Genomic DNA, 24,736 nt, shown 5'->3' on the forward strand with positions numbered 1-24,736 from the left:
AGATTCACCATCTACACCATAATAGTTGTATTATGCTTCTTTGGGAAAATATATGTTGTATATTTTTAAATGCCTATTTTGACTGATAGAATGCTTGCTTCCCTGGGCATATTCTTTTTTTTTTTTTTTTTTAATACTCACCCAAAGATATTTTTCCATTTATCTTCAGCTAAAGTGGGGGAGAGAGAGAGAGAGAGAGAGAGAGAGAGAGAGAGAGAGAGATGTGAGAGAGAAACATTGACTGGTTGCCTTCTGCACAACCCTGACTGGGGCCAGGGATTGAACCACAACCGAGGTACGGGCCTTTGACCGAAATTGAACCCGTGACTCTTTGGTCCAAGGGCTGATGCTCTAACCACTGAGACACCGGCCAGGGCTCTGAGCTTAGTCTTTACACTCAGCATCAGGCATCTGAACATCTTTCTTACGAGGGGATTCTTGCTTGTGAGCTGAGCGATGAGCCTCCTGACCAGATGAAATCCAGTAGCCAGGCGTCCAGAACAGGGCGCTTCTCTGACCATCAGTCATTACTTACCAACTTGCTGGAGGGAAAAGATGACTGTTTCCGACGCACTGAAAGCACTTCTTTGTCCCTTTTAACTCTCCTGAAACTTAGCTGGTGTTGGGCAAAATCCTTCCTATCTAAAGATAGCTCATCTTGAGGAAGGTACTTTTATTTTAGAAGCACCGTGTGACTTCTGCTGGGAGGGGCCCATATGGTGGCAAGGGCTTTTTATTAATGAGGAACCAGAAGTCGAGTAGTTTTCATTTGTCATCAAAACAGTACACAGAGCCCCGTGGGTACTGTCAGAGTGGCACTGAGTGGGTTGCCTGGTCTCAGTTCTCCCAACAGGAGCCCAGACCTGAACCATAAGAGGGGAGACAGTGGGTCTGCAGCGGTGGTTGATGGAGATCTCTGCGGTCGGCCGATGGTGCTTGACTGTGCAGCGGGTTGTGCATTCTCTTCTTAGCACCTGTTCAGGTGCACAGAGAAGAACTGGCTGTCGGGCATACTTATGCTGGGATTTTAATATTTTGGAAAGAGCAGCATTAGCTGTGATGTTACACAGCCATGACATTGGTCCTGTGTTCTCCCTGCCAAGGAACCTAGTGGAGTTGTTAACAGACTATAAATAGACTGCCTTCTGGGATCAAAACCTTAGGTAACCAAACCTGGACACAGAGCGTCTTTGTGTTAAGGTCATCTTGTGACACCCTCTTGAAGTCTCCCTCATGCCTTTGGTTGGAGTATAAAGAGCGGCTTGCGTCTGGTCAGCTCAGTGATCACCTCGCTGCTGCGACGAACTCCCCACAAGGATTGGATGGAAAATGAGTGAAACGGGGTTTTTCTGCTGTAAATATAGCTCATTGATGTTCTGGTCTACAGCAGGCACAATGCCGTCTGCCTCGGGGCTGCAGTGGGTGGAACAGGCAAATCTGCATTCATTTTGCGGCGTTGAAGCAGAGACTGAACTGTTCTCCCCTGACACCGGTCTAAGAAAATGTCCTAAAGCATCACCAGTCTCAAAATAGCCACTGGTAAGTCTTGGACACACTGTCGTTCTGAGAAGAGAGGAAGTGGAGAAAGCTGAGAAAATAACCAGGCAGCAAATAAAAAGGAACTGAAATTTAAATATAAAAGCCCTAAAACCTAAAAAGAAAGGGTGTATATGGTGCTGAAATGAGTTATTCATGTGACCCCAGACGCTGGTCTCCATAGTAACTATCATTTGATTCTTTGGCACACATATTACACATCTGCTGATGTAGAAAATGAGTACTTTTTATGCCCTGGCCAGTTTGGCTCAGCAGTTAGAGCATCAGCCTGTGGACCAAAGAGTCAAGGATTCAATTCCCGGTAAAGGGCACATACCTGGGTTGCAGGTTTGATCCCTGGCCCTGGTCCAGGTCATTTTGGGAGGCAACCAATTGATGTGTCTCTGTCACATCGATGTTTCTCTCTCTCTCTTTCTTCCTTCCACGCTCTCTAAAAATCAATGGGAAAATATCCTTGGGTGAGGATTAACAAAAATAAATAAATAAGCTCTGGCCAGTTTGGCTCAGCGGTTAGAGTGTTGGCCCATGGACCCAAGAGTCCCGGGTTCGGTTCCTGCTAGGGGCATATACCTTGGTTGCAGTTTGTCCCTGGCCTTGGTTGGGGTCATGTGGGTGGCAACCAGTCGATGTGTCTCTCTCACATCAATGTGTCTCTCTCACATTGATGTTTCTCTGTTTCTCTTCCTCCCTCTCTCCTTCCAGCCCTATCTGAAGATAAATGCAAAAATGTCCTTGGGTGAGGATAAAAAAATAAATAAAGATAATATGAAATAAATAAATGAATAAAATTAATACTTTTCTATTTTAATTATATATATATATATTATTTATTTATTTATTTATTTATTTATTTATTTATTTATTTATTTATTTTGGTGGTACGTGCACCTAGCAAGATCCGAACCCGGGACTCTCTGATCTGCAGGCCAATGCTCAACCGCTGAGCCAAACTGGCCAGGGCTCTATTTTAATTATAAATTGTTTAAAATAATTTTCTTTCTCTTTGGAAGCATATTTTTGGCATTTGGGGTTTTCTATTTTCTAAGCAAAAATAGCATTAGTGTATTTTAATTTGTGGGGGTTTTTTACCCCCCCCCCTTTTTTTCCCTCATCCAAGAATATTTTTCCATTACTTTTTAGATAGAGTGGAAGGGAGGGGCAGAGAGGGAGAGAAACGTCGATGTGAGAGAGACACATTGATTGGTTGCCTCCTGCACAGCCCTGACCAGGGCTGGGAATCGAACCTGCAACCCAGATACGTGCCCTTGACTGGGAATCAAACTACCTATTGGCTCTAACCATTAAGCAGAACCATCCAGGGTTCCCCCATCCTTTTTTAAAATTAAGATTCTTTTTAAGACATGTTCATTGCGTGAGTGTCTGTAATAGTGAAACCTGGAAATGACCATGTGTGCACCAGTGAAAACCAGTGAGCACAGGATGGTCAGGGAGAGGTCTCTGGAAGGACCCAGGCTCCTCGGAGACCTGCCTGCCTCAGGAGGACAGGAAACACACGGGAACCGGGCGCCCCCTGTGGTGCCGGGAAGTAGGGGAGTGCTCAGAACACGGTGGGGCAGGTCGAGGGCAGGGTGCCAGCTTGCGATTGCTCCCAGGGGCCAAGTTGGGGTTACCAAATGCATCCAATTAGCTGGAAACAAATAGCGAATGTTAGCAAATGATGTACTTTTAAAAAGCTTTTTATTAAAGTTATTTATTTTTATGAGTTGATTATAGTCCTTTTTATAGACTCTTGGGAATTGCCTAATAATTTACAACAGAAACAAGATGTTCTATCTCGTATGCTTTGTGACCATATTTTCACAACAAAGATGTGAGTACATTTATAGGGGTTTTTGAAATTAGAATGGTTAAGAAATATCTAGGATATATGGTTGATATATACGTACATACGTGTGTATGTCCACATGTGCGTGCATGCATGCGTGCGTACACACACACACACACACACACACACACACACACACACACACAGAGTGGCAGTTCCGCATTTGGTCACCAGGGGGCACTTTGCCCATGCAAGGAAGCTGATGAACACCAGGGTAAAAGGTCAAAGAGAAACTAGCTCAGTAGCACACAGAGCCTTGATTGGCAACACCCAGGGCGCCCATTGAATGAGTTCATCTGGCTGAACCCACACTGGACTCCCATCCTGGGCTTGAGGTGTTTGGGATTTAAATGATCTGAGATTCCGGCTTATTTCAGTACAGACACTGCAGGCCAGTCCAGGGAGGGCGCTGTGCCTGCATGCGGGCCACCAGATGTGTGCCGTCAGAGTTCTGCCCCTTGCAGACGAACTGCTGGCCCACCACTGAACCCCAGGCCTGGTAGGGCACAGCGAGCGTGTGCAGTGATTGGGTAGATGCCTTGGTCCTTTGAAAACAACTTAGAGGAGAAACTGCTGTCTGTCAGTAACATGTGTCCCAGCATCCTGGGCGGAAGGCGAGCAGCCACGCTCCCACCAGGCTGCGCAATGGCCTTGACCATCGTCATCCCGAGTGTCCCTGTGTCTTCTGCAGGTGCCGTTAGGGCTTACAGACAAGGACTTTGTCATGCCGCGCTCCAAGAAAGCTTTGCTCTGACAAGACCTTAGATGCTCCTGTTAACACTGCGGAGTGTAACATTAGGATGCCTTGTATGTTCTGCTGCCTAAGCATAAGGGTGTCCTCAGAGAATTCAGACTAGCTTGCAGAACCTGAGCACGTGACTGTTGAACTGTCAGGCTCTCCACACTCTACTCGGGTTTCTGGAACATTCCAGGGTCAGAACAACCTGTAGACCGGCTCCACAGCAGCCAAGGCAGCTACAACAGAAAGAGCGTGGCTTCTGGATCGAAATCCTGGCTCTGCTACTCGTTAGTCCTGGGACCTTCGCTAATTACATGAATCCTTTGAGTCTCAGCTTCTTTTTATTTTTTAATTCTCACTTGAGGACATTTTTGCATCTTTAGATGGGGGGGGAGTGAGAAACATCCATGTGAGAGACACACATTGAGTGGCTGCCACCCACATGACCCCAATCGGGGCAAGGACAAACTGCAACCGAGGTACGTGCCCTTAGCGGGAACCGAACCCGGGACTCGCTGGTCCACAGGCTGATGCTCCAACCACTGAGCCAAACCGGCCAGGGCGAGTCTCAGCTTCTTTGTAAGCAGAACGAGGATGTTGATACTGACAGTTTTCATTTATTTGGTCAACCAGCATATTTCTGAGTTCCTCCTGCATGTCCGGTGTCCTCCAGGAACTTAGAGTGCGGTGGGCATGGCAGACACGTTTGTTCATGCTGAGGAGGCTAAATAAGGATGTGTCCTAACTGGAGATGGATGGTGGTGAGGGCAGCATGACATGTGAATGTACTTAATGCCACCAAACAGTGTGCTTAAGATGGTCAGGGTGACAAATTTTATGCTATGTGTATTTTACCATAATTAAATAAAGCAAATGGGAAAAAAAAAAAATGTAGATCTAAAGAACCTAGCATCATGCCTAGCACATAGTAGGTGCTCGGTAGACAACTTACTAACTTCGGGAGCAAGTGGAGAGCGGAGACCAGCTAGAGTCTTCCTCAGGGAGGCAAGCGCCCTGGCACTTCCAGGCCCGTCACTGGGAAGAAGTAGCCTTTTCTGCTGTGGGCACAGCCTGCCCCCGGCCCCCTCGTGGAGGGGGACCCTCAGGCCCTCTGCCACACGCCCCGACTTCCTGCGCCGAGCTCAATACAGACTTGTGGGGTGTGTTCCCGCTTCTCAGACATCCTTCTGGAGTAAATAAACTCAGCGGCTCATGACCTAGATGCAGCTTCTAGAAACCCATTTCATTTTTCACAGTGAAAGCAGCCTTTAGGTGAAGACTAGTGGACAAAGAAGGAAATGTGGTTTGCTCAGGGACTCAGGGACTTTTATGACAGAAAATTGAGGCGCGGGTGATATTCTAAATGGAATACAAAGAGCACCCGGTGTTTTGGTTGTTTTTTGTTTTGTGTTTTCCTTTTGTTGGTGTGGAAGAAAAAGGGCGAAGAGTGAAGGAAGAACCAGTCTTTTTTTTTTTTTTTAACTCAAGGAGTTATGGCTCACTCCCACGTACCCGTGCAAATGTATATGATTAACTTGCTACTCCAGAAAAATATTTTAATCCCAAAGTCATTTATTTTGGCTTTAGATTAGACTAGCATTTGTGTCGGATTTTCCTGCCTAATTACTTTTTGCTTAAGCTTATTTTAAAATTGTTTTAAATTCCTTCAGTGTGGCAGCCAGGACAGGGGTGAGGGGAAGAAACGGGCCACAAGAGGGGTCCGAGCCAGGATGTCGTCTCCTGCCTAAGGCCTCCCGGTGCACGGCTGGTGGGAGAGAAAATTGGAAGCAGCTTTCTAGAGAACAATTTGGCAAAAATATTTTTAAAAGTCTTAAAAACATGCTTACTCTTTGATCCAGTAACTCCGCGTCTAGGAATTCGTCCTGAGGAAGTAATCAAACGATCAGGCAGGAGCGTAGGAACAAGGCACTCAGCACCACATTCATATCAGCAGGAAAAAAGGGAAAAGCAGCCTAAAACATGGAAGAATATAGACTTCACGAAATCAAGTATGCTCGCGTGCGTGGTCATGTTGTCAAGTTACAGACTTTAAAAATGTTCGCCATGTCTTTCTAAGTGAAAAAGAGCCTGTGAAATAGTTGGAGCGGTTTGCAATAGCAGTAGATGCAGCGATAGTTGGCCGGCGGGCGGGCAGGCGGCTGCCTTGCAGGGAAGACACTGTGCAGTGTTAACTTTGGTGGTGTTGGGTAGTGAAATGATGGCTGGTTTTGTACTTTTTTTGTGTTTTTCAAGTTTTCTGCTTGAGTATGTGTTACTTTGTAATTAGAAAAATCAACTATCTCGTCGTTGTATTCTTATTTTTCATAATTGGTTTCAGAGAGAGAGGAAAGGAGAAAAAGAGATAGAAACATCGATGAGAGAGAACATGGACTGGCTGCCTCCTGCGTGCCGCCCACTGGGGATCGGGCCCACCACCTGGGCATGTGCCCTGACTGGGAATCGAACTGGTGACCTCTTGGTGCACGGGTCGGCGCTCAACTACTGAGCCACACCAGCGGGGCTCAAGTATCTTGTATTTTAAAACAATACATGTTTTGCCCTGGCCGGTTTGGCTCAGCGGTAGAGCATCAGCCTGAGGGCCAATGAATCCCAGGTTCGATGCCAGCCAAGGGCACGTTATCGGTTGTGGGTCATCCCCGGCCCTGGTCAGGGTCATGCAGGAGTCAGCCAGTCAATGTGTCCCTCTCACGTTGATGTTTCTCTCTCAATCCCTTTCTCTCTCTCTCTCTCAACCTGAAGATAAATAGAAAAACACCCTCAGGTGAGGATTTTTTAAAAAATAAATAAATAGAAGAATACATGTTTCATGTACCAATGAAAAAAAAATAAAATGTTGCCATTCAGCACCCACCGTGTGGGTAATTTGGATGCACACCTGACAATTTAGATTGAACATATTTTCTTAAGGGTCACCTTCACATACTTGAATTATCAGCAATCATATCGGAGTCATGAAATCAGACGTACCGTAGGCTATGTTTTCCGAGGGAAAGAAGCACCTTCCGCGAGAATCCGTGAAGGCACAGGCAGGGGGTAACGTGCGTGCCGGTTTCGGGAGCCGGCTTCCTCTGTAAAACCAGCACAAAACACTTGGCACAGCTACACAGACTAGTCGGCTTTCTGTGAATTATATGCAAAGATTGCTTATTGCCCACAAAACATGAGAACAATACTGGGAACATTTCAAAATCATTCTTAATCTTCTAAAAGCAGTTCCCAGTCAAAGGTGTTACTGTTCCTCCTTATCTCCTCATTATCGTCAGCTCAGAAACCAAGAGGGAAAATGGAAGGTAAATGCTGGGCAGCCTCAAACTGGATGACCCCAGAGAGCGCGCGCTCACATTCGAAGGCCTCTGCTGCCTCTGATCTGCTGATCTGCCCAGGGCAATGTGCTCTTTGCCCACGGCCCGGAGCTGGGGGGTCTCCTTTGTTCGAAGTTCCTGAGTTCCTGAGACACCTGTGGCCTCACTGGCTCCCTGTCGTCCAAGGTCAGATGGAAAAGCCTTTTGTGATTAACTGAGCCACGGTGTGTCCTTTGGTATTTGGAACTGCAGTCGGCGTTTTTATTACTTACCCACATTTTGAACGCTGACTCAGATAAGCTTCATAGAATGGAAAGAGCAGAGAAATCGAGCTCTTTTGACGCCAAGTCGAATCCCAGTTCTGCTGGCTGTGACCTTGAGCAGCCACTCGCTGTGGCGGCTCAGTAGTTAGGAGACTGGTGTCTGCCCATCTCACCTCCTGTGAGGCCCAGTGCCAGCGAGGGTCGGTCATCGGTCTCCATAAACACACTGCCTTCTCCTGCTTTGTTTCCGACAGTTTCCTTACGCTGCCCCCCCTCCCCAAGAACCAGTGAAGACTCTGAGAAGCCTGATCAACATTCGAAAGGACACACTGAGACTCGTCAAGTAAGTCCCGGGGCTCGGCCAGGGGCCAGGGGCCCTCTCTCGGGCAGGGGCAGCCATGCCCCTTCGACATTCACGAAGCTCTGTGCCAGAACCAGGGCCCCGCCGGCGTCTACTTAGATCAGGGTTCCCCACGCCTAGATGTTCAGACCTCATGGCATAGTCTGCGTTTGGGGAGAATGTCCCCTTTCCCGGAAGCGGTCACTGTGGCCCCTGCTTTATGAATTTTCTTTTAAAGAATTATTGAGGGAAAAAGTGAATTTTGCAGATACCTCAACAAGCCTATGTAAAGATGATATTTGAACTTGGAATATGAAATCCTTATTTATTGCTTATGTTTACTTTTACATGTGTTTTTATTTTATCCTCACCCGAGGACATCCTTCCATTTTTTGTTTCGATAGAGTGGGAGGGAGAGAGAGGAAGAGAGAGAGAGAGAAACATCGGCGTGAAAGGGACACATCGAGTGGTTGCCACCCGCATGACCCATCCAGGGCCGGGGACAAACTGCAACCAAGGTACGTGCCCTTAGCGGGAACTGAACCCGGGTCTCTCTGTATGGCAGGCCGACACTCTAACCGCTGAGCCAAACCGACCAGGGCTTTACATGTATTCTTTTTTTTTTTTTTTTTATCCTCACCCGAGGACATTTTTCCATTCTTTGTACAGATAGAGTGGGAGGGAGAGAGAGAAAGAGAGAAAGAGAAACATCGGCGTGAAAGGGACGCATCGAGTGGCTGCCACCCACACGACCAACCAGGGCCGGGGACAAACTGCAACCGAGGTACATGCCCTTGGCGGGAACCAAACCCGGGTCTCTCTGGACCGCAGGCCAATGCTCTAACCGCTGAGCCAAACTGGCCAGGGCTTTACATGTATTCTTAATCTCATATGCCCAGGAGTTCCGCATGCCCTGGTCTGGCTTCTTAATCACCATCATCAATATTCGTTGTCCCACACCAATCAGAAACCCCCATGTTCGTAGCAGCACTATTTACAATAGCTAAGATCTGGAAACAGCCGAAGTGTCCATCAGTAGACGAATGGATAAAAAAGCAGTGGTACATATACACAATGGAGTACTATGCAGCTGTAAGAAAGAAAGATCTCTTATCCTTTGAGACGACGCGGAGGGACCTGGAAAGTATTGTCCTAAGTGAAACAAGCCAAGCAGAAAAAGACAAATACCACATGATCTCACTTATATATGGAATATAATGATTATAGCAGTCTGAGGAATAGGGTAGACCCAGAAACACGAAAGTAGGGTACAGACTGACAACCCTCAGAAGAGGGAGTGGTGGGGGGTGGGAAGAGATAAACCACAGAACGTATATGCATGTACACATAACCAACGGACATGGACAACAAAGCTGGGGATGGGGTGGGGGGGATGGGTAGGAGGGTATCAATGGGGTAAAAAAGGAGAAACATCTGTAACAAAAATAAAATTAAATAAATTATATATATAAAATAATAATAATAAAATAAAATACTTTCCCCACAATCCAAAAAAAAATATTCGTTGTCTCAGGGTTGCCTTCTTTGTGCTGTGCCCAGTCAGGGCCGGGGTAACTCTGGGCTGCCCTCCACTGAGGCTGGGCAGAAGGTTTGGTGAGGGCCCAGATTCCCAGACTTTCCCAATGAGCATGGACTCACCATTTTGTGCTTGTTTAGGTCAGCCTTATCAGCATTAGGAGGCCAATTTCTCTCTGATAATTCTGTTTTGTTTTTTTTTATCCCCACCTGAGGATATTTTTGCATTTATCTTCAGATAGAGCGGGAGGGAGAAAAAAGGAAGAGAGGGAGAGAAACATCAACGTGAGAGAGACACATCGAGTGGCTGCCACACACACACACCCCCCAATCGGGGCCGAGGACAAACTGCAACTGAGGTACGTGCCCTTAGCGGGAACCGAACCCGGGACTCTCTGGTCCGCGGGCCAATGCTCTAACCGCTGGGCCAAACTGGCCAGGGTTCTCTTCATTTTTTAAAAAATTTTCACCCAAGGATATTTTTCCATTGATTTCTGAGATGAAGTGGGAGGGAGGGAGGGAGAGCTGGAGAGAGAAAGAGACACATCAATTGATTTCCTCCTGGGGATGGAGCCTGCAACCAAAGTACACGCCCTTGGCCAGGAATCGAACCTGCGACTCTTCAATCTGTGAGCCGTCACTCTAACCGCTGAGCCAAACCAGCTAGGGCTTTTTCTTCATTTTTATACTTTATTTGCCCCTGAGGTTTCTGTTGCTTCCCCAACTACTCTCCCAGACCTGGGGACAACTCTCTCCCAGACCTGGGGACAACTCTGGGGGGAGGCAGCCCAGGAGGCGGAATAGACTGAGCCTCCTGAGGCCCCGGGAGCCTCCAGTGGTCAGCGGCTCTGTCCTCTCTGTGTCTGTCTTCACATGTGGCCCACTCACATATGTGACGGAGGCGGGTGCGGGGGCCTGGGCCACCGTGAGGTCCTGGCCACAGCCCGGGAGCAGATGGAGCAGCTGCAAGGCGCTGGGCCCGGCTGGGAGCAGAAGCCCGTTTGCTCCAGCTCCAGCTGCCTGCTCGAGCAAGGCTGAGCTTCAGGTTTCTCCCGGGGAAAAGGGACAATACCCTCTGTTGTCGAAGCGAGCGAGATAACGGAGGGGGAAGCACCTGGCACTGGATGTTAAGGTCAAGGGCATTTTGTTTGGCTTTCTGAGAGTATGGGAACAGAGTACATTCTGATGCTCAGACTTCCGGGAAAGATGGAGGATGGAACAGCTACTTTTGCTTCTCAAAGCTCCACACAAGAATACTTTTTATTTTATTTTATTTTATTTTTTGTCCTCACCCAAGGACATTTTTGCATTTATCTACAGATAGAGCAGGAGGGAGAGAGGGGGGAAGAGAGAGAGAGAAACATCGATGCAAGAGAGACACATCGAGTGGTTGTCACCCACATGACCCCATCTGGGGCCGGGGACAAACTGCAACCGAGGTACGTGCCCTTAGCGGGAACCGAACCCGGGACTCTCTGGTCCGCAAGCTGACGCTCTAACCGCTGAGCCAAACCGGCCAGGGCAAGACTCCTTTTTAAAAGCATAAATCCACAGAATTGGGAGAATGGGAAAGGAGCTGCAGAAACAAAATTTTAGAAGCTAGAAGCAGACGGTGCGTGTGAAGTCACCGAGCGGATGTGAGAAGTCGGAACCCCCAGTGAGCGGGGGTGGCAGCTGAGACTGCCGCGTCTGCGCTGTGACATCCCAGAGGCTCCGGACCTGGCAGCACCAAGACCTCTGGACGATGGGGCGGAAGGCGAGCACCAGGAGGCTTGGTGGAAAGTCTGCAGAAGAGGCTGTCAGACCCCTCCCTTGCCCTACCCAGCAGGCTGCCTTCCCCACACCCTGCAGAGGCCGGTGAGGGCTCCTCACTGGAAAGGCCCAAACAGCGCATCTCTGGATTTGGGACCTGGCACCGCTAGGGCCTGGATGCAGCACTAACGTCGGGGTGAGTGAACTTAGGCACACGGGGTGCTCAGCCCTCCAGCCTGCCCTCCCCACCCCCAGAACGCCAGCAGCCAGGCCTCTGTCAGGGAATGGAGGAATCACCCAGGTGGAAGGACCAGAGACTGGCATTGGAGGGTCCCGGACAGACTCAGACGAGCCCCGGCAAGCCTAGTGTCCCCAAGCCCTGCTGTGCACCCAGAGTTCCAATTTTAAATTTCTTAAGTAGGACCAGACAACCGAAGTCTCTCAGATGTGTAAGGCGCGCCTGTGATATGAAAGAACGTGGCAAAACAAACCGGCGTGGAGAAAAAACACTAAGTGGAAATAAAAATTCTGCAGGACGAGGAAAACGTCATTCAGAGCCTCTGAGACATGAAGAGGGTGCTGTCTTGTTCCGTGGACGCAGTGACACAGGACATCTAGGGAACCGAAGGCCCTTAGAGAGGATAAACATGTTAGCAGAATGAGGAGAGTCAGCGGCATGTAGGAGAAAGCTGAACAGTTCCAGAAAGCGGGAGGAGAAAGCAGAGATCTGAACCATAGGGAAGCAAGAACAGCAGCAGCTGAGCAGTGTAACACCCAGCTAAGGTCGTGGGAAGAAAACGGAGAACATGGGAGGAAGGCAATCAGCAGTGACTTGCACTGTCAGCGTTTCCGACCTGAGAGGACCACCGAGCGCCCGGCGCCACGGACAGCAGCGGCACCTGTCTCAAAGGGAAGAGGATCAGCCACCGGGATGGAGCCGAGAACACGGGGAAGCTGGACGATGATGCGGTGATGCTTTGAAGGGCTTTTAAAAGTGTCTTTAGCCTAGGATTCTTTATCCGTCCAGACTTTCCATGAAGTCAGCACAATAAAATGTCTCAGAAAGTTTATCCCCCCAAAACGCCCTTTTTCAGGAAGCCGCTGGAAGGTGTGCTCCACCCAAATGGAAGCGTAACCCAAGGAGGAGGGAGCCAGGAGAGAGGCACAGGGACCAGCAGGGTGACGAGGGGAGACCCCAGGATGGCGGCTGCCTGCAGGTGCAGGGGCCCGGAGACCAGAGCGCAGGTCAGAAGGCTCCAGAAGGGGCCACCTCGAGACGCTAAACCGCACAGAACACCGGTGCAGCCGAACAACCAGAGAGTTCGGCAGCCCGCGGAGGGTTTGGGTGTGAATTAGTGACGAGGTACATGGAAAACAGAGCAGCTGAGAAAACACAAAGGAAAACAGCAATGATGGGGGTTCCTCTGGGGCTGAACAGTGAATAATACTGAAATACTCAGAATCACAAAACCATGCAGAGCGGGAGGGAAGGAAGCCCTCCTCTCCGTGACAGGAGGGAGATGCCCGAAGCTGAGACACAGGAGTGGCCCCGCATGGTACTTAGAAACACGGGAAAGGGTGCTTTCCTCCGAAGAGGCGGGAGGGGGGACAGTGGCGCCTTGTGGAAACTATGTAAACTACGCGACTAGTAACTGATGACAACAAAACCAAAAGTAAATCGGGTCCCAGTGCACAAGGACGCTGGTTGTGGCACCGGGAAACATCGGCCGTCACCAGCGCCCAGCGGCGGCAATGAGGTCCTCTGCTGTCTTCCCAAGGAGCATGGCGCCGAGGCCTGTGATCACAGAGAGAAGCCCCAATATGTGAAGTTTAAAAAAAGAATAATTTTAAAATATTGGTTTGCTACCTGCCAAATTCTCAGTCTTTGTGTTTTTCCAGATGTGCTGAGGAGGTCAAGACCCCTGGGGAAGAGGCCAGCAAAGCCAAAGTCCACTACAACGTGGAGTTCACCTTCGACACCGATGCCCGCGTGGCCATCACCATCTACTACCAGGCCACCGAGGAGTTCCAGAACGGCGTTGCCAGGTAAGCCGGGAAGAGCCCCCGCGAGCCGCTTCCTTCCCAGCCAGGCTAGGGTCCCTGCCCTGTGCACTTGCCCGTGGAGGAAAACAGTCTCTTCCTACAACCAGGTGAGACCCGGTTCTTGAATCTGGACTTCCTTCTACAGAGCCCACTGGAGCCTTTTCCCTTTAACTGTGCCGTGTGGACACAGTGCAGATGGCAGCATAGCCCTTCAGATCACTGAGATGCTGTTAAAACCCTATGAAGCTACCCTCCTGGGGCTGAGTGGCTGCGTAGACAAGTTTAATAGCATTACCAAGCAAAAGCAAAGGAAACAGACGGCAGGAGGTCTGGTCTGTTCTGTTTTATTCCTAGAGCCTGTGGATAATGGACAACAGGCGCGAGCCAGAGGAGATGGTCAGATCCGTCTGGGCTACACACTAACTCTTGCTCTGCTTCCTACTTTGATCCATAGCTACATCCCCAAAGACAACAGCCTGCAGTCGGAGACGGTGCACTACAAGCGAGGGGTGTGTCAGCAGTTCTGCCTGCCCTCCCACACGGTGGACCCCTCCGAGTGGGCCGAAGAGGAGGTGAGCCGCCCCGGCGAGGTGACGCTGCTGGGAGAAAACGCAGGGCAGGTCCGCGCATGGACCCGGGTGGGCCCAGGAGCTGGTTAGGACCCTGCCAACAGCAACAGACTGACTGCCCAGGTGCTGGAGGGTCACACGGACCATCAGCCCTGTAACTCCTTCATTCCCTTAAAAGGATGCACCTAACCTCGTGGATTTTCTATCCCAAACTAGCCCGTTAGCCCAGGGCATTTTAAGAAATCCATGCTTTCCCGGCCAGCATGACTCAGTGGGTTGAGCTATGTCCCATGGACCGAGAGATCCTGGTTCGATTCCAATCAGGGCTCATGCCCGGGCTGCGGGGTATGTAGGAGGCAGCCGATGGGTGTTTCTCTCTCACATCAATGTTTCTTTCTCTCTCCCTTCCTTTCTCTCTAAATAAAATAAAAATCAATAAAATAAATGAATCCATGCTCACAGAAAAGAACCTGGGGGTTACAGCTGTACCTCTAGGACATGTCAAAGAGAAACCGGTGGCCTTCCATCAGAGGGACATGAGTGTTCCGAGGTTGGGGGGAACAGAGATGAGGTTCCTGACAACACCTCCCTCTGGGTGGGTCCCTGTGCCGCGGTCAGTCCTTCTTGGCTCTTACTTTCTTTCCTTTTCCCTCAGCTTGGCTTCGACCTGGACCGAGAGGTCTACCCGTTAGTGGTCCAAGCTGTGGTGGACGAAGGGGACGGTATGGATGCCCCCTCTTCTTTTGCCAACACACAGCCCTTTTGTGGCACCAGGCCTGGGGCAGCCGTGGCCTCCTTGGTGGGGGTCAGGCAGTGTCTGATTCCGCGCCTGCTCTCTGTCCCGAGGTCCTCGGACCGCAAGAGCATCGCTGGGTCCCATAATGTGCCCCGGCCACGACAGCACGGACGCTTGCTGGCGGCGGGGAATCGGGGGAGGTGGGCATCGGGCGCATTGTTTTGTTTTCCTCCTCATCCGTGTGTGTATTTCTTTCAGAGTATTTTGGCCATTGCCACGTGCTGCTAGGCACTTTTGAAAAGGTAAGTGAGTAGCTTTCTAGGGCCTCACTTTAGCATGTTTAACTCTTTCATGGGAGGCGAGTGTAACCCTTGTCTCTGGCTGCCTGAGCTCAACGGGGTGGGGGGGCTGGCTCGGGAGGCTGTGGGTGGGGGGGCCGCACTGGGATTGAGTTCCAGCTCTGCCACCAACTTGTGCATGACCTCCACCCCACCCCATAGGCCTCGTTGTCTCTTCTCCAAATGGAAGAGTTAGATCAGACACTTGTGAGGCCTGCCATCACTAGGGTCTGTAAGCACACGGCGGGTGCCCAGAACCTGCGTGGTCGGGAGAGGTCCCCGCGAACCACCGGGGCTTTCTGGCCTCCCCCCTTGTCATCGCTGTCATGTTTCCCTCCAGCACACGGATGGGACTTTCTGCGCCAAGCCCCTCAAACAGAAGCAAGTGGTGAGTGCTGAGCACCAGGACTGCTGGCCTCCTCTTTCCCTCCTCCCTCCCTCCCTCCCTCCCCTCCCTCCTCCCTCTCTCCCTCCCTCCCCTCCCTCCTCCCTCCCTCCCTCCTTCCCTTCCTCCCTCCCTCCCTCCCTCCCCCTCCCCTCCCTCCCCCTCCTCCCTCCCTCCCCCTCCCCCTCCCTCCCCCTCCTTCCTTCCTCCCTTCCTCCCTTCCCTCCTCCCTCCCTCCCTCCCTCCCTCCCTCCCTCCCTCCCTCCCTCCCTCCCTCCCTCCTTCCTTCCTTCCTTCCTTCCTTCCTTCCTTCCTTCCTTCCTTCCTTCTCTCTCTCTCTTTTGCTAAGCATTCTTCTTCCCCCACCCAGCCCCCTTTTGTTAAAGAGAAAAGGGTGTGGCCCTGGCCGGTTTGGCTCAGCGGTTAGAGCGTTGACCTGCGGTCAAGAGAGACCCGGGTTCGGTTCCCGCTAAGGGCGCGTACTTCGGCTGCAGTTTGTCCCTGGCCCTGGTTGGTCATGTGGGTGGCAGCCACTCAATGTGTTCGTTTCATGTCGATGTTTCTCTCTCTCTTCCTCTCTCTCCCTCCCACTCTATCTGTACAAAAAATGGAAAAATATCCTTGGATGAGGATAAAAAAAAAATTTAAAAAAAAAAAGAGAAAAGGGTGTGCTTCTGTGTGTGAGGCTACGTGGGTGGCCTGAAAAGGACACTGGGTTTTGGTGTCTGACCGTTTCAGAATGAGGCAGCCATTCTCTGAGCACAGGACTTGAGATGGGAAAGGATAAGATTTGTCTCCTGACATTAGGTTTGGGGAGAACTCTTTTTATCTAAAATGTCAGGCCTGAGACATTTCAAGCTAAAGGATAAAGTGCTGGAGTCCAATTCAGGGCCAGTTAGAGCGCTTGGCTTAGTTTAGCTTCTCTAACATCCAGAGTTTGCCCGCCAGCTGTCCCCTCCGGAATGGGCCACATGTTAGGCGCATGTCTGCTGGAAGTCCTGACCCTGCTGCCACCTTCCCCTCTTGCAGAAGTAGGAGGAGAGGAGGGTGAGGAGGGGGCGTGCCCATGACATTGGCAGCCCCCACCATGGGTGGTGGTATCTGAAATTCTACATATTCAGTTTTGAGGGCTAAGAGCTCTCCCTTCTTCACAAGGTCAGTAGTCAGTAATACCTTAGTATAAATTAGTTGATAGTATCCTTTCTAACATAATCACTGAAGTAAAACAGGTTATAAGAGAGGCAGAGGAGGAAACAGATGCTGAGCCCAGAGTCCTGCCGGGAAAGGCCAGGCCTTGCCGATCGCCTGCGGGGGGGGGGGGGGCAGCTCTCCAGGGCACCTGGATAGAGTGGCTGGCTGGGGTAGCTCAAGGAAAATGGTTTCTCTGCTTTTCTGTTGCTAGATTGGCATTAGTAACAGTCTCTGTCAGGCTGCAGAGTGGGATGTGAAATCAGTGACAGGCTAGGTCTTGGGGGAGGGGATCAAGATGGAGGCCAGGCGGAGGAGGGGAGCAGCCGCAAATAGAGAGACCAGGGAGGGCCAGCTTGGGCACTGCCGGAGCCCCCACTAGGGGAGTGAACCTGGGCATCGGAGTTGGAGTTTTAAGAAACATGCCCAGCCCTGGCTGGTTTGGCTCAGCAGTTGGGGTGTTGCCCCTCGGACCAAAGAGTCATGGGTTCAGTTCCAGCCAAGGGCACCTACCTCGGTTGCGATTCCATCCCCAGCCCTGGTCGGGGTTGTGCCAGAGGCAACCAGTTGATGTGTGTGTGTGTGTGTGTGTCTTTCCTTTGCACTCTATCTAAAGATAAATGGAAAAATATCCTTGGGTGAGGACTTAAAAAAAAAAAGAAAGAAAGAAACAAGGCCAAGCCCTGCCCAGTTTGGCTCAGCAATTAGAGCATCAGCCCACGGACTGAAAGGTCTCGGGCATGTACCTGCGTTGCAGGTTTGATCCCCTGATGTATCTGTCTCACATTGATGTGTCTAAAAGTCAATGGAAAAATATTGGGTGAGGGTTAACAAAATTAATAAATAAAAATAAATAATAAAAGAAATAAACATGTGAGAGGTGTTAATAAAAAGAAGAGAAGAAAAGGGAAGAGAAAAGAAAAGAAACATGGCCACGAGGGGTGTGGCTGCGTGTTGGGGAAGGCGATTCTGGGTGGGGAGGGCACACTTGGCTCTCCTCGAACGCCTCCCTGCAGCGTTTTCCTTCCCCCCTTTTCCTTGCCCATCTCTTCTCCTCGTCCTTTCTCTTCCATGCCTTCATTTATGTGATCCGTGGACCCAATGTTATTTCATGGCTGACGTTATATTCTGATGCGTATCCTCCCACCTTTTCTAGTCTGTGCCTTTCTTAACTGACGGCTGTGTGACGGCAGGACGCTGTCATGGCCACACGTGCACTCTGTGTGCCCGGTGGGCGTGATGTGGGTGAATGAAACACTTTCCTTCTCCTCCCAGCGAGAAAACAGAAGTGAGCAAAATGCCCTCTGCTTGCCGAGGCCCGGCTTGCTGTCTGTCCTGCAGTCCTTAGTCACCGGGCGGGGCGAGCGGCGCTCCGGCCCTGAGCTTCTCTCTGTCTGCTCCGCAGGTAGATGGGGTCAGCTACCTCCTGCAGGAAATCTACGGCATCGAAAACAAGTACAACACGCAAGACTCCAAGGCGAGTTCTACTGGAAGTCTGACTGCTCTTCCCAGAGGCAGTGAGACTCTCTGATAAGCCAGGTTCTGGGCGCGGCGGGCGCCCAGCTCTGCAGTCGGTTGGGGCCCAGAGGGTATCCTGTTCCGCATTTCAGATGGTTGCACTTAAACCACTTTGGAGATGAGAAACACAGCCGGTTTGGGTTATTCCTGAGAGCTCCGTGCCCTCCGCTTGCTGGCTGGGCTGTCTGGTCCCTAAACCCCTCTTCCCTGTGTGGCTGCTCCGCCCCGCAGTTCGCTGGTCCAAGTGCCGATCTGAGCCTCCTAGGGTGAGCTTGAGATAACGGTTCCGAAGTGAGATGAGCCTGTGAACGCACGAGGTCGACTATAAAGTCCAATGTGAAGGCGAGATTCTGTTCCTATTCCTTGTCTCAGTCCTTCAGGCCAACTGCCTTGTGCAGAAAGTATGTGTCGCCCTGGCCGGTTTGGCCCAGCGGTTAGAGCATCGGCCCACGGACTAGAGAGACCGGGGTTCGGTTCCCGCTAAGGGCACATACCTCAGTTGCAGTTTGTCCCCCGCCCTGGATGGGGTCGTGTGGGTGGCAACCACTCCATGTGTCTCTCTCACGTCAATGTTTCTCTCTCTCTCTCTCCCTTCTGCTCTGTCTGAAGATAAATGCAAAAATGTCCTTGGGTGAGGGTTAAGAAAAAAGAAAAAGGAAAAAAAAAAACAGAAAGTACGTGTCTTTTGTCATTGGCTCAGTTTCTGTCTCCCGGCCAGGTGGCTGAGGATGAAGTGAGTGACAACAGCGCTGAGTGCGTGGTGTGTCTCTCCGACGTCCGGGACACCTTGATTCTGCCCTGTCGCCACCTCTGCCTCTGTAACACCTGTGCAGATACCCTGCGCTACCAGGCCAACAACTGCCCCATCTGCCGACTGCGTAAGCCCCTGCTGGGCCCGCACACTGATGGGCACTGGGAGGGGGCATCGCGTTTTCTGACTCCTGCGCCCAGATGTCCTGATCGCCCTTTTCCTTCTTCGCAGCCTTCCGGGCTCTGCTTCAGATCCGAGCCATGAGGAAGAAACTGGGGCCCTTGTCCCCAACCAGCTTCAACCCCATCATCTCCTCCCAGACATCCGACTCGGACGAGCACTCGGTAAGTTGGGTTCAGAACCACGACCCCCTGTGAAGCAGACACTGTGGTCTCCTCGTTGCCTCTTCTCACATTTGCCCCCCCCCTTTTAATATATTTTTTAATTGATTAAAAAAAATTGTTTTTCTTTATTGATTTTAGAGAGAGAAGAAGGGAGAAGGAGAGAGAGATAGAAACATCCATGAGAGAGAACATCGACTGGCCAGGCTGCCTCCTGCATGCCTCCCACTGGGGATCAGGCCCACAACCTGGACATGTGCCCTGACCGGGAATCAAACCGGCGACCTCTTGGTGCCTGGGTTGATGCTCAACCACTGAGCCACACCAGCCAGGCTTTGGCCGTTTTTACATGGCTTTGCAGGAAGTAATTAAACCTTGGCAGCGGAAGTAGTTAGTCAGCTGGCAGAGACCACGTGACCTTAAAACCAACCTGCAGTACAAGGTTAGAAACCCGGTGTCCTCGGGGACTCCCCCAGACAGAAACGAGGGGTGGTTGTCTTAAGCTGGAATACACTTTACTGTCTCTATCTGAATCCTCGGAGGAGGTAACTGTTGCTCTTTATCCCATTTCGTGGCTTCAGGGGCTGGGAGCCAAGCAGATAAGCTCACTCTCCTCCCTTTCCGAGGGGAAGGCATGGTGTTGAGTGAAGCTGGGGAGCCCAGTAGTTACAGCCCAGCAGACGCTGGCTCTCCTAGATGGGACACGAGTGGGGAGACTTACCATCCATGGACAGTGTTGGGACCATTAGTTAGCTGTCTGGGGAGGAAGATCGTTCAGTGCTTACTCCGTACCAGAGAGCAAATCCCTCCTGGAGTATGGCGAACTAGATTCCACGCCAAGCAGACCCGGGACGTTAGAAACCTGGAACGGATTCCCAGTGGCTTGGGATGGGAGCGGCCTCTCTAAGCTTAAAAGCGATGGAACAGGAGAAACAAAGACTGCAGAAGTTACCACATAGAAGCTGCAGCTTCAGACGTGTGAACGATGACGATGACGATGACCGACCGAAATGGAAAGGCAGGCAGCCGCCCGTTTAAAGACAAAATGTCTTCGCCCCGAGGAAAGCCTCGCTCTTCGCTGTAGCTCGTATGAATAAAACAGCAGATAAGTGCTCACAGATATGAAAACCCTTAGGAGAGGAAACGTAGCTGACTAATAGTCCTTTTTCTCAACGTCAACCACATTAAAAATCAGCAAGATGCAAATCAAAGGAAATACCATTTTTCACCTTTCACATTTAAAAAGCTTTTTAAAGATACTGCCTGCTGGCAGAATAGGGTTTTTTTTTCCCCCCTGCCTTTTTTTTTTTTTTTTTTTTAATATGTTTTTATTGATTTTTTAGAGAGAGAGGAAGGGAGAGACGGGAACCTCGGTGTGAGAAACATCCATCAGCTGCCTCCCGCACGCCCCCTACTGGGGATGGAGCCCACCATCTGGGCATGTGCCCTGGCCGGGAATCGGACCAGGACCTCTCAGTCCACTGAGCCGCACCAGCCAGACGTTTTCTGCTTTTAGGAGTACCTAGAAAGATTGTTGTAAAAAAACAACAGAACAGTTGTATCTATCAAGAACCTTAAACACAGTTGTACCTGATCATCTAAGGTCTAAGAATTTAATACCAAGAAAATAATCTGAGGGGAAAAAGGGATTTTATGCACAGTCAGTGGTGTCAGACACCACTAAGTGGCTGGCACGGGGACCGATAGGAACTTCCGGTGTCTGTGAAAAGGGGATGAGTGTGAAGGAAAACACTTGTGTTTGGTGAAATAAGCAGGATATAAAATTGTTATTGACAGATTGTAACTGTGTAAACAGTACAGAGGAAAAGGTTGGAAGAAAATACACAGAATGCTAATAAAGTTATTACTTTGAGGATTTGATTATTGATGGTTTTTCCCTTTCTTTCTACTTGTTTTTTTTTATCCTCACCTGAGGACATTTTTGCATTTATCTTCAGATAGAGCGGGAGGGAGAAAAGGAGGGAGAGAGAGAAACATCAACGTGAGAGAGACACATCGACTGGCTGCCACCCACATGACCCCAACCAGGGCCAGGGTCAAACTGCAACCGAGGTACGTGCCCTTAGCGGGAACCGAACCCGGGTCTCTCTGGTCCATGGGCCGACGCTCTAACCGCTGAGCCAGACCGGCCAGGGCACCACTTGTTTTTAACCCTTACCCGAGGATATGTTTATTGATTCTGGAGAGAGGAAGGGAGGGAGAGAGAGAAAGAGAGCACGTTGATGTGAGAGAAACGTAGCTCGGTTGCCCTGTGTACACCCCACCAGGGATCGAACACCTAACCTGGGTATGTGCCCTGAGCAGGAATCGAAGCCACAACCTTTTGGTGTATGGGACAATGCTCCAACCAACTGAGCCACCTGGTCAGGGCCCCTGCTTTCTGCTTTTATGTATTTTCCAAATTTCCTCTACCAGATGTATATTTCTATTGTAATAAAATAAAAAAAACTAGACATTATTCAGAAGTTCATCTATAAGCAGAATCTAGGAATACGTGCTCCTTTGACACGTTATCTTTCTTCGGCCTGTAGTTCAGAAGCTTTTTGACAGACAACACCGCCTCCCGCACTCCCGGCCCACAGCAGGCGTAAGAAAACATTTTTCCAGTGCAGAGTAGGAAAGACGATCGTGCCGAACAACAAAGGGTATTTAATGAATTCTTCAACCTGTCTGACTCCCCTAGTCCTCAGAGAACATTCCGCCAGGTTATGAAGTGGTGTCTCTTCTGGAGGCCCTCAACGGGCCCCTCACCCCGTCCCCCGCGGCCCCTCCGCTCCACGCGCTGGGAGATGGCCACCTCTCAGGAATGCTGCCTGCCTACGGCAGCGAGGGCCACCTGCCCCCTGTCCGGATGCTCTCCCCCCTCGACCGGCTGTCCGACTGCAGCAGCCAAGGACTCAAGCTCAAAAGGAGTCTCTCCAAGTGAGTAGCCGGCACTCAGCATCGGCCTGGGGGCTCGGTGGGTGCTTCCAACCCCCCCTCATCTCCTCCGCTGACTGCGGTCCAGGTGCCTGGGGCAGGGTGGACCCTCTGGGCTGTTTCCAGAGCTTCTCATTTCACTGGAGACTTGGGGCTAACGCCTGGGGGAAGTAAGGTGGCCCACGGGACGTAGGAGGATCCAGACAGACGAATCTATTCCACGTTCTGTTCGGGGGGGGGGGGGGCAGGGCTAGGGAGCATCGTTTAGTCTGAAGACCACAGTAACCTGTGATCTGTATCTTTTAAGCATTTAAATCCAACTAGGTACAAGTCATGATAAACTTTCTGCGGCAGAGTAAAGGAAGGTATTTTATAGATGAAAATATTAAGACACTGCCCTGGCCAGTTTTGCTCAGTGGTTAGAGTGTCGGCCCGCAGACCAGAGTCGTGGGTTCGATTCAGGTCAAGGGCACGTACCTTGGTTGCGGTTCTTCCCTGGCCCTGATCGAGGTCGTGTGGGAGGCAGCCAGTCGATGTGTCCCTCTCACATCGATGTTTCTCTTTCTCCCTCTCTCCCACTCTGTCCAAAGAGAAGGTAGAAAAATATACTTGGGTGAGAATTAAAAAAAAAAATAGTAACGCATCAAAAATGTCAGTGGCACCCTGGCCAGTTTGGCTCGGCAGTTAGAGGGCCAGCCTGCGGTCCAGAGAGACCCAGGTTCGGTTCCCCCTAAGGACACGTATCTTGGTTGCAGTTTGTCCCCGGCCCTGGTTAGGTCGTGTGGGTGTCAGCCACTTGATGTGTCCCTTTCACGTCGATGTTTCTCTCTTCCTCTCTCCCTCCCACTCTATCTGAACAGAAAATGGAAAAATGTCCTCAGGTGAGGATGAAAATAATAATAATAATAATAATAATAATAATAATAATAAAAATGTCAGTGGCTTTTCCCAAGTGCAGACAAGAGTTATGGAAGGAGCTGAAGAGAAAACTGAGATGTTCTGACACCCAGAAGAGGTCTCAGTCCCATCAAGTGCTCTCACCCACCTCCCTGCTCCTTCTTAAGATTTGGGGTTCCCCTTGCAATCCTCCTGCAGGGTCCGGTCAGTACGCTCTGCTCCTTCCGTGGCTGTGGGTTCACTGCTGTCCCCTCGGACCCCACAGGTCTGTCTCGCAGAACTCGTCCGTGCTGCACGAGGAGGAAGATGAGCGTTCCTGCAGCGAGTCGGAGACGCGCCTGTCTCCGCGGCCGTCCGCTCCGCAGCTGGGAGAGGTGACCGGCATCGCCCTCCCTGTCTTGGGGGTTGGACCCCAGTCCTTGCCTCTTCGGGTCCCCCTGCTGTCATTCATCCATCAAACACCCTTTGAACACTCCCTGACACAGCAGCAAGGTTTCGGTCGGTTCGTTCACTTTGAGCGAGCCTGTGCTATCACCTGTCACTCTCCTGCTGAGGACGGCAGCAGGGAGGAGATGCGTATGTCCCTGCTGGCGGCACATAGTCTCGGCTTGATAGAGGGGTGGGGGTGGGTACAAAAGGCAGCGAGTAAAAATGTGTCCGATGGCGCTGCGGTCACCGCGACAGATGAGGGAGAAGGGGAGTGTCGAGGCCAGAGGTGGGGTTGCCGCCTCTACACAGCGGTCCCTGAACGAGGCCGAAGGGGCGTGAGAGCGAGCTGCGGGGGTGTCCGGGGAGGGCCGGGCGCAGCAGGTGACACGCCCCGAGAGGCCGTGCTCGCGGCCTGCCCCGTGCACCCCTCACAGACTCTGGGGAACGGGTTCATCACGCCCAGCCTCGGCAAGGCACCTGGAGCGGACGGGGTGAGAGGGGCCCCGTCTTCAGGAGCTCGTGTCGAGTTGGGACAGGACATGTACCTGGCTGGCAGCAGTGTCTGGCTCCCAGTTGTTGGTCAGTTCGGTGTTTGCTGAATGAATGAATGAATGAATGAAACGCTGGGAAACAGTGTGCCCATTGCAGGGACAGGAAGCGCTGTGCAGAGGGGGGGACGGCGAGTGGAGGAGACCAGGAGGACCAGGGAGGACCAGCGTGGGGCTGAGTCTTGAAATTCTTAGAAATGAAGACAAAGGCCAGAGAAACACTGGGGGGCGGGGAGTCTGGGCGCGGGCAGGTCTGTGGTCTCCTGAAGTCCCACCTGCTGGAGGTGTAGGCGGATTAGTGGGGAGACAGACTGAGCCAGGAGCTACTCCGGGAGCCCGGGCGGCAGGGACGCGGATCTGAGATGACAAAGAACACCTGCGTGGAGGAAGGAATGGGCCGTGGGGACAGAACCCCTGGGGTGTGTCCTCCGCCTGGGACGGGGTGGGTGGCCTGCCCGGGAGCTCCCAGGTGGGGTGTCAGGGCTGGGACAGGGTGTGAGTTAAACCACTGAGCAGGAACGAGCCTGACACCCGAGGGGCGATGCCTGGCCTGCGGGGCGGCCTCTGCTGCTCCGTGTTCCTCTCCTTCAGAAGGAAGCTGTTCCTAGTCCCAGGGAAAGCTGGGTGTTCCCATGTCACAGCTGCTGGCTGACCTGTGTCACCCGAGCCGCAGTCTTTGTAAGGCCCCAGCAGATGC

The 24,736-nt window shown here is 51.3% G+C and overlaps 1 protein-coding gene across 2 annotated transcripts in view; it reads left to right on the plus strand.

Moving 5' to 3' along the window:
- RNF157 (ring finger protein 157) overlaps window positions 1-24,736 on the plus strand; it is a 74,789-nt gene that overhangs the window by 39,403 nt on the left and 10,650 nt on the right. For both annotated transcript variants that reach the window (XM_036267940.1, XM_036267941.1), the window contains exons 3-13: window positions 7,983-8,071; window positions 13,256-13,402; window positions 13,854-13,971; window positions 14,624-14,690; window positions 14,963-15,006; window positions 15,383-15,430; window positions 18,021-18,092; window positions 18,852-19,011; window positions 19,116-19,228; window positions 21,930-22,168; window positions 23,328-23,436. In XM_036267940.1, coding sequence (XP_036123833.1) covers window positions 7,983-8,071; window positions 13,256-13,402; window positions 13,854-13,971; window positions 14,624-14,690; window positions 14,963-15,006; window positions 15,383-15,430; window positions 18,021-18,092; window positions 18,852-19,011; window positions 19,116-19,228; window positions 21,930-22,168; window positions 23,328-23,436 — 1,206 coding nt within the window. The remainder of the gene's footprint in view (window positions 1-7,982; window positions 8,072-13,255; window positions 13,403-13,853; window positions 13,972-14,623; window positions 14,691-14,962; window positions 15,007-15,382; window positions 15,431-18,020; window positions 18,093-18,851; window positions 19,012-19,115; window positions 19,229-21,929; window positions 22,169-23,327; window positions 23,437-24,736) is intronic.

This window comes from Molossus molossus, unplaced genomic scaffold (genome assembly GCF_014108415.1).
Source record: "Molossus molossus isolate mMolMol1 unplaced genomic scaffold, mMolMol1.p scaffold_m16_p_19, whole genome shotgun sequence".
Lineage (NCBI taxonomy): Eukaryota > Metazoa > Chordata > Mammalia > Chiroptera > Molossidae > Molossus > Molossus molossus.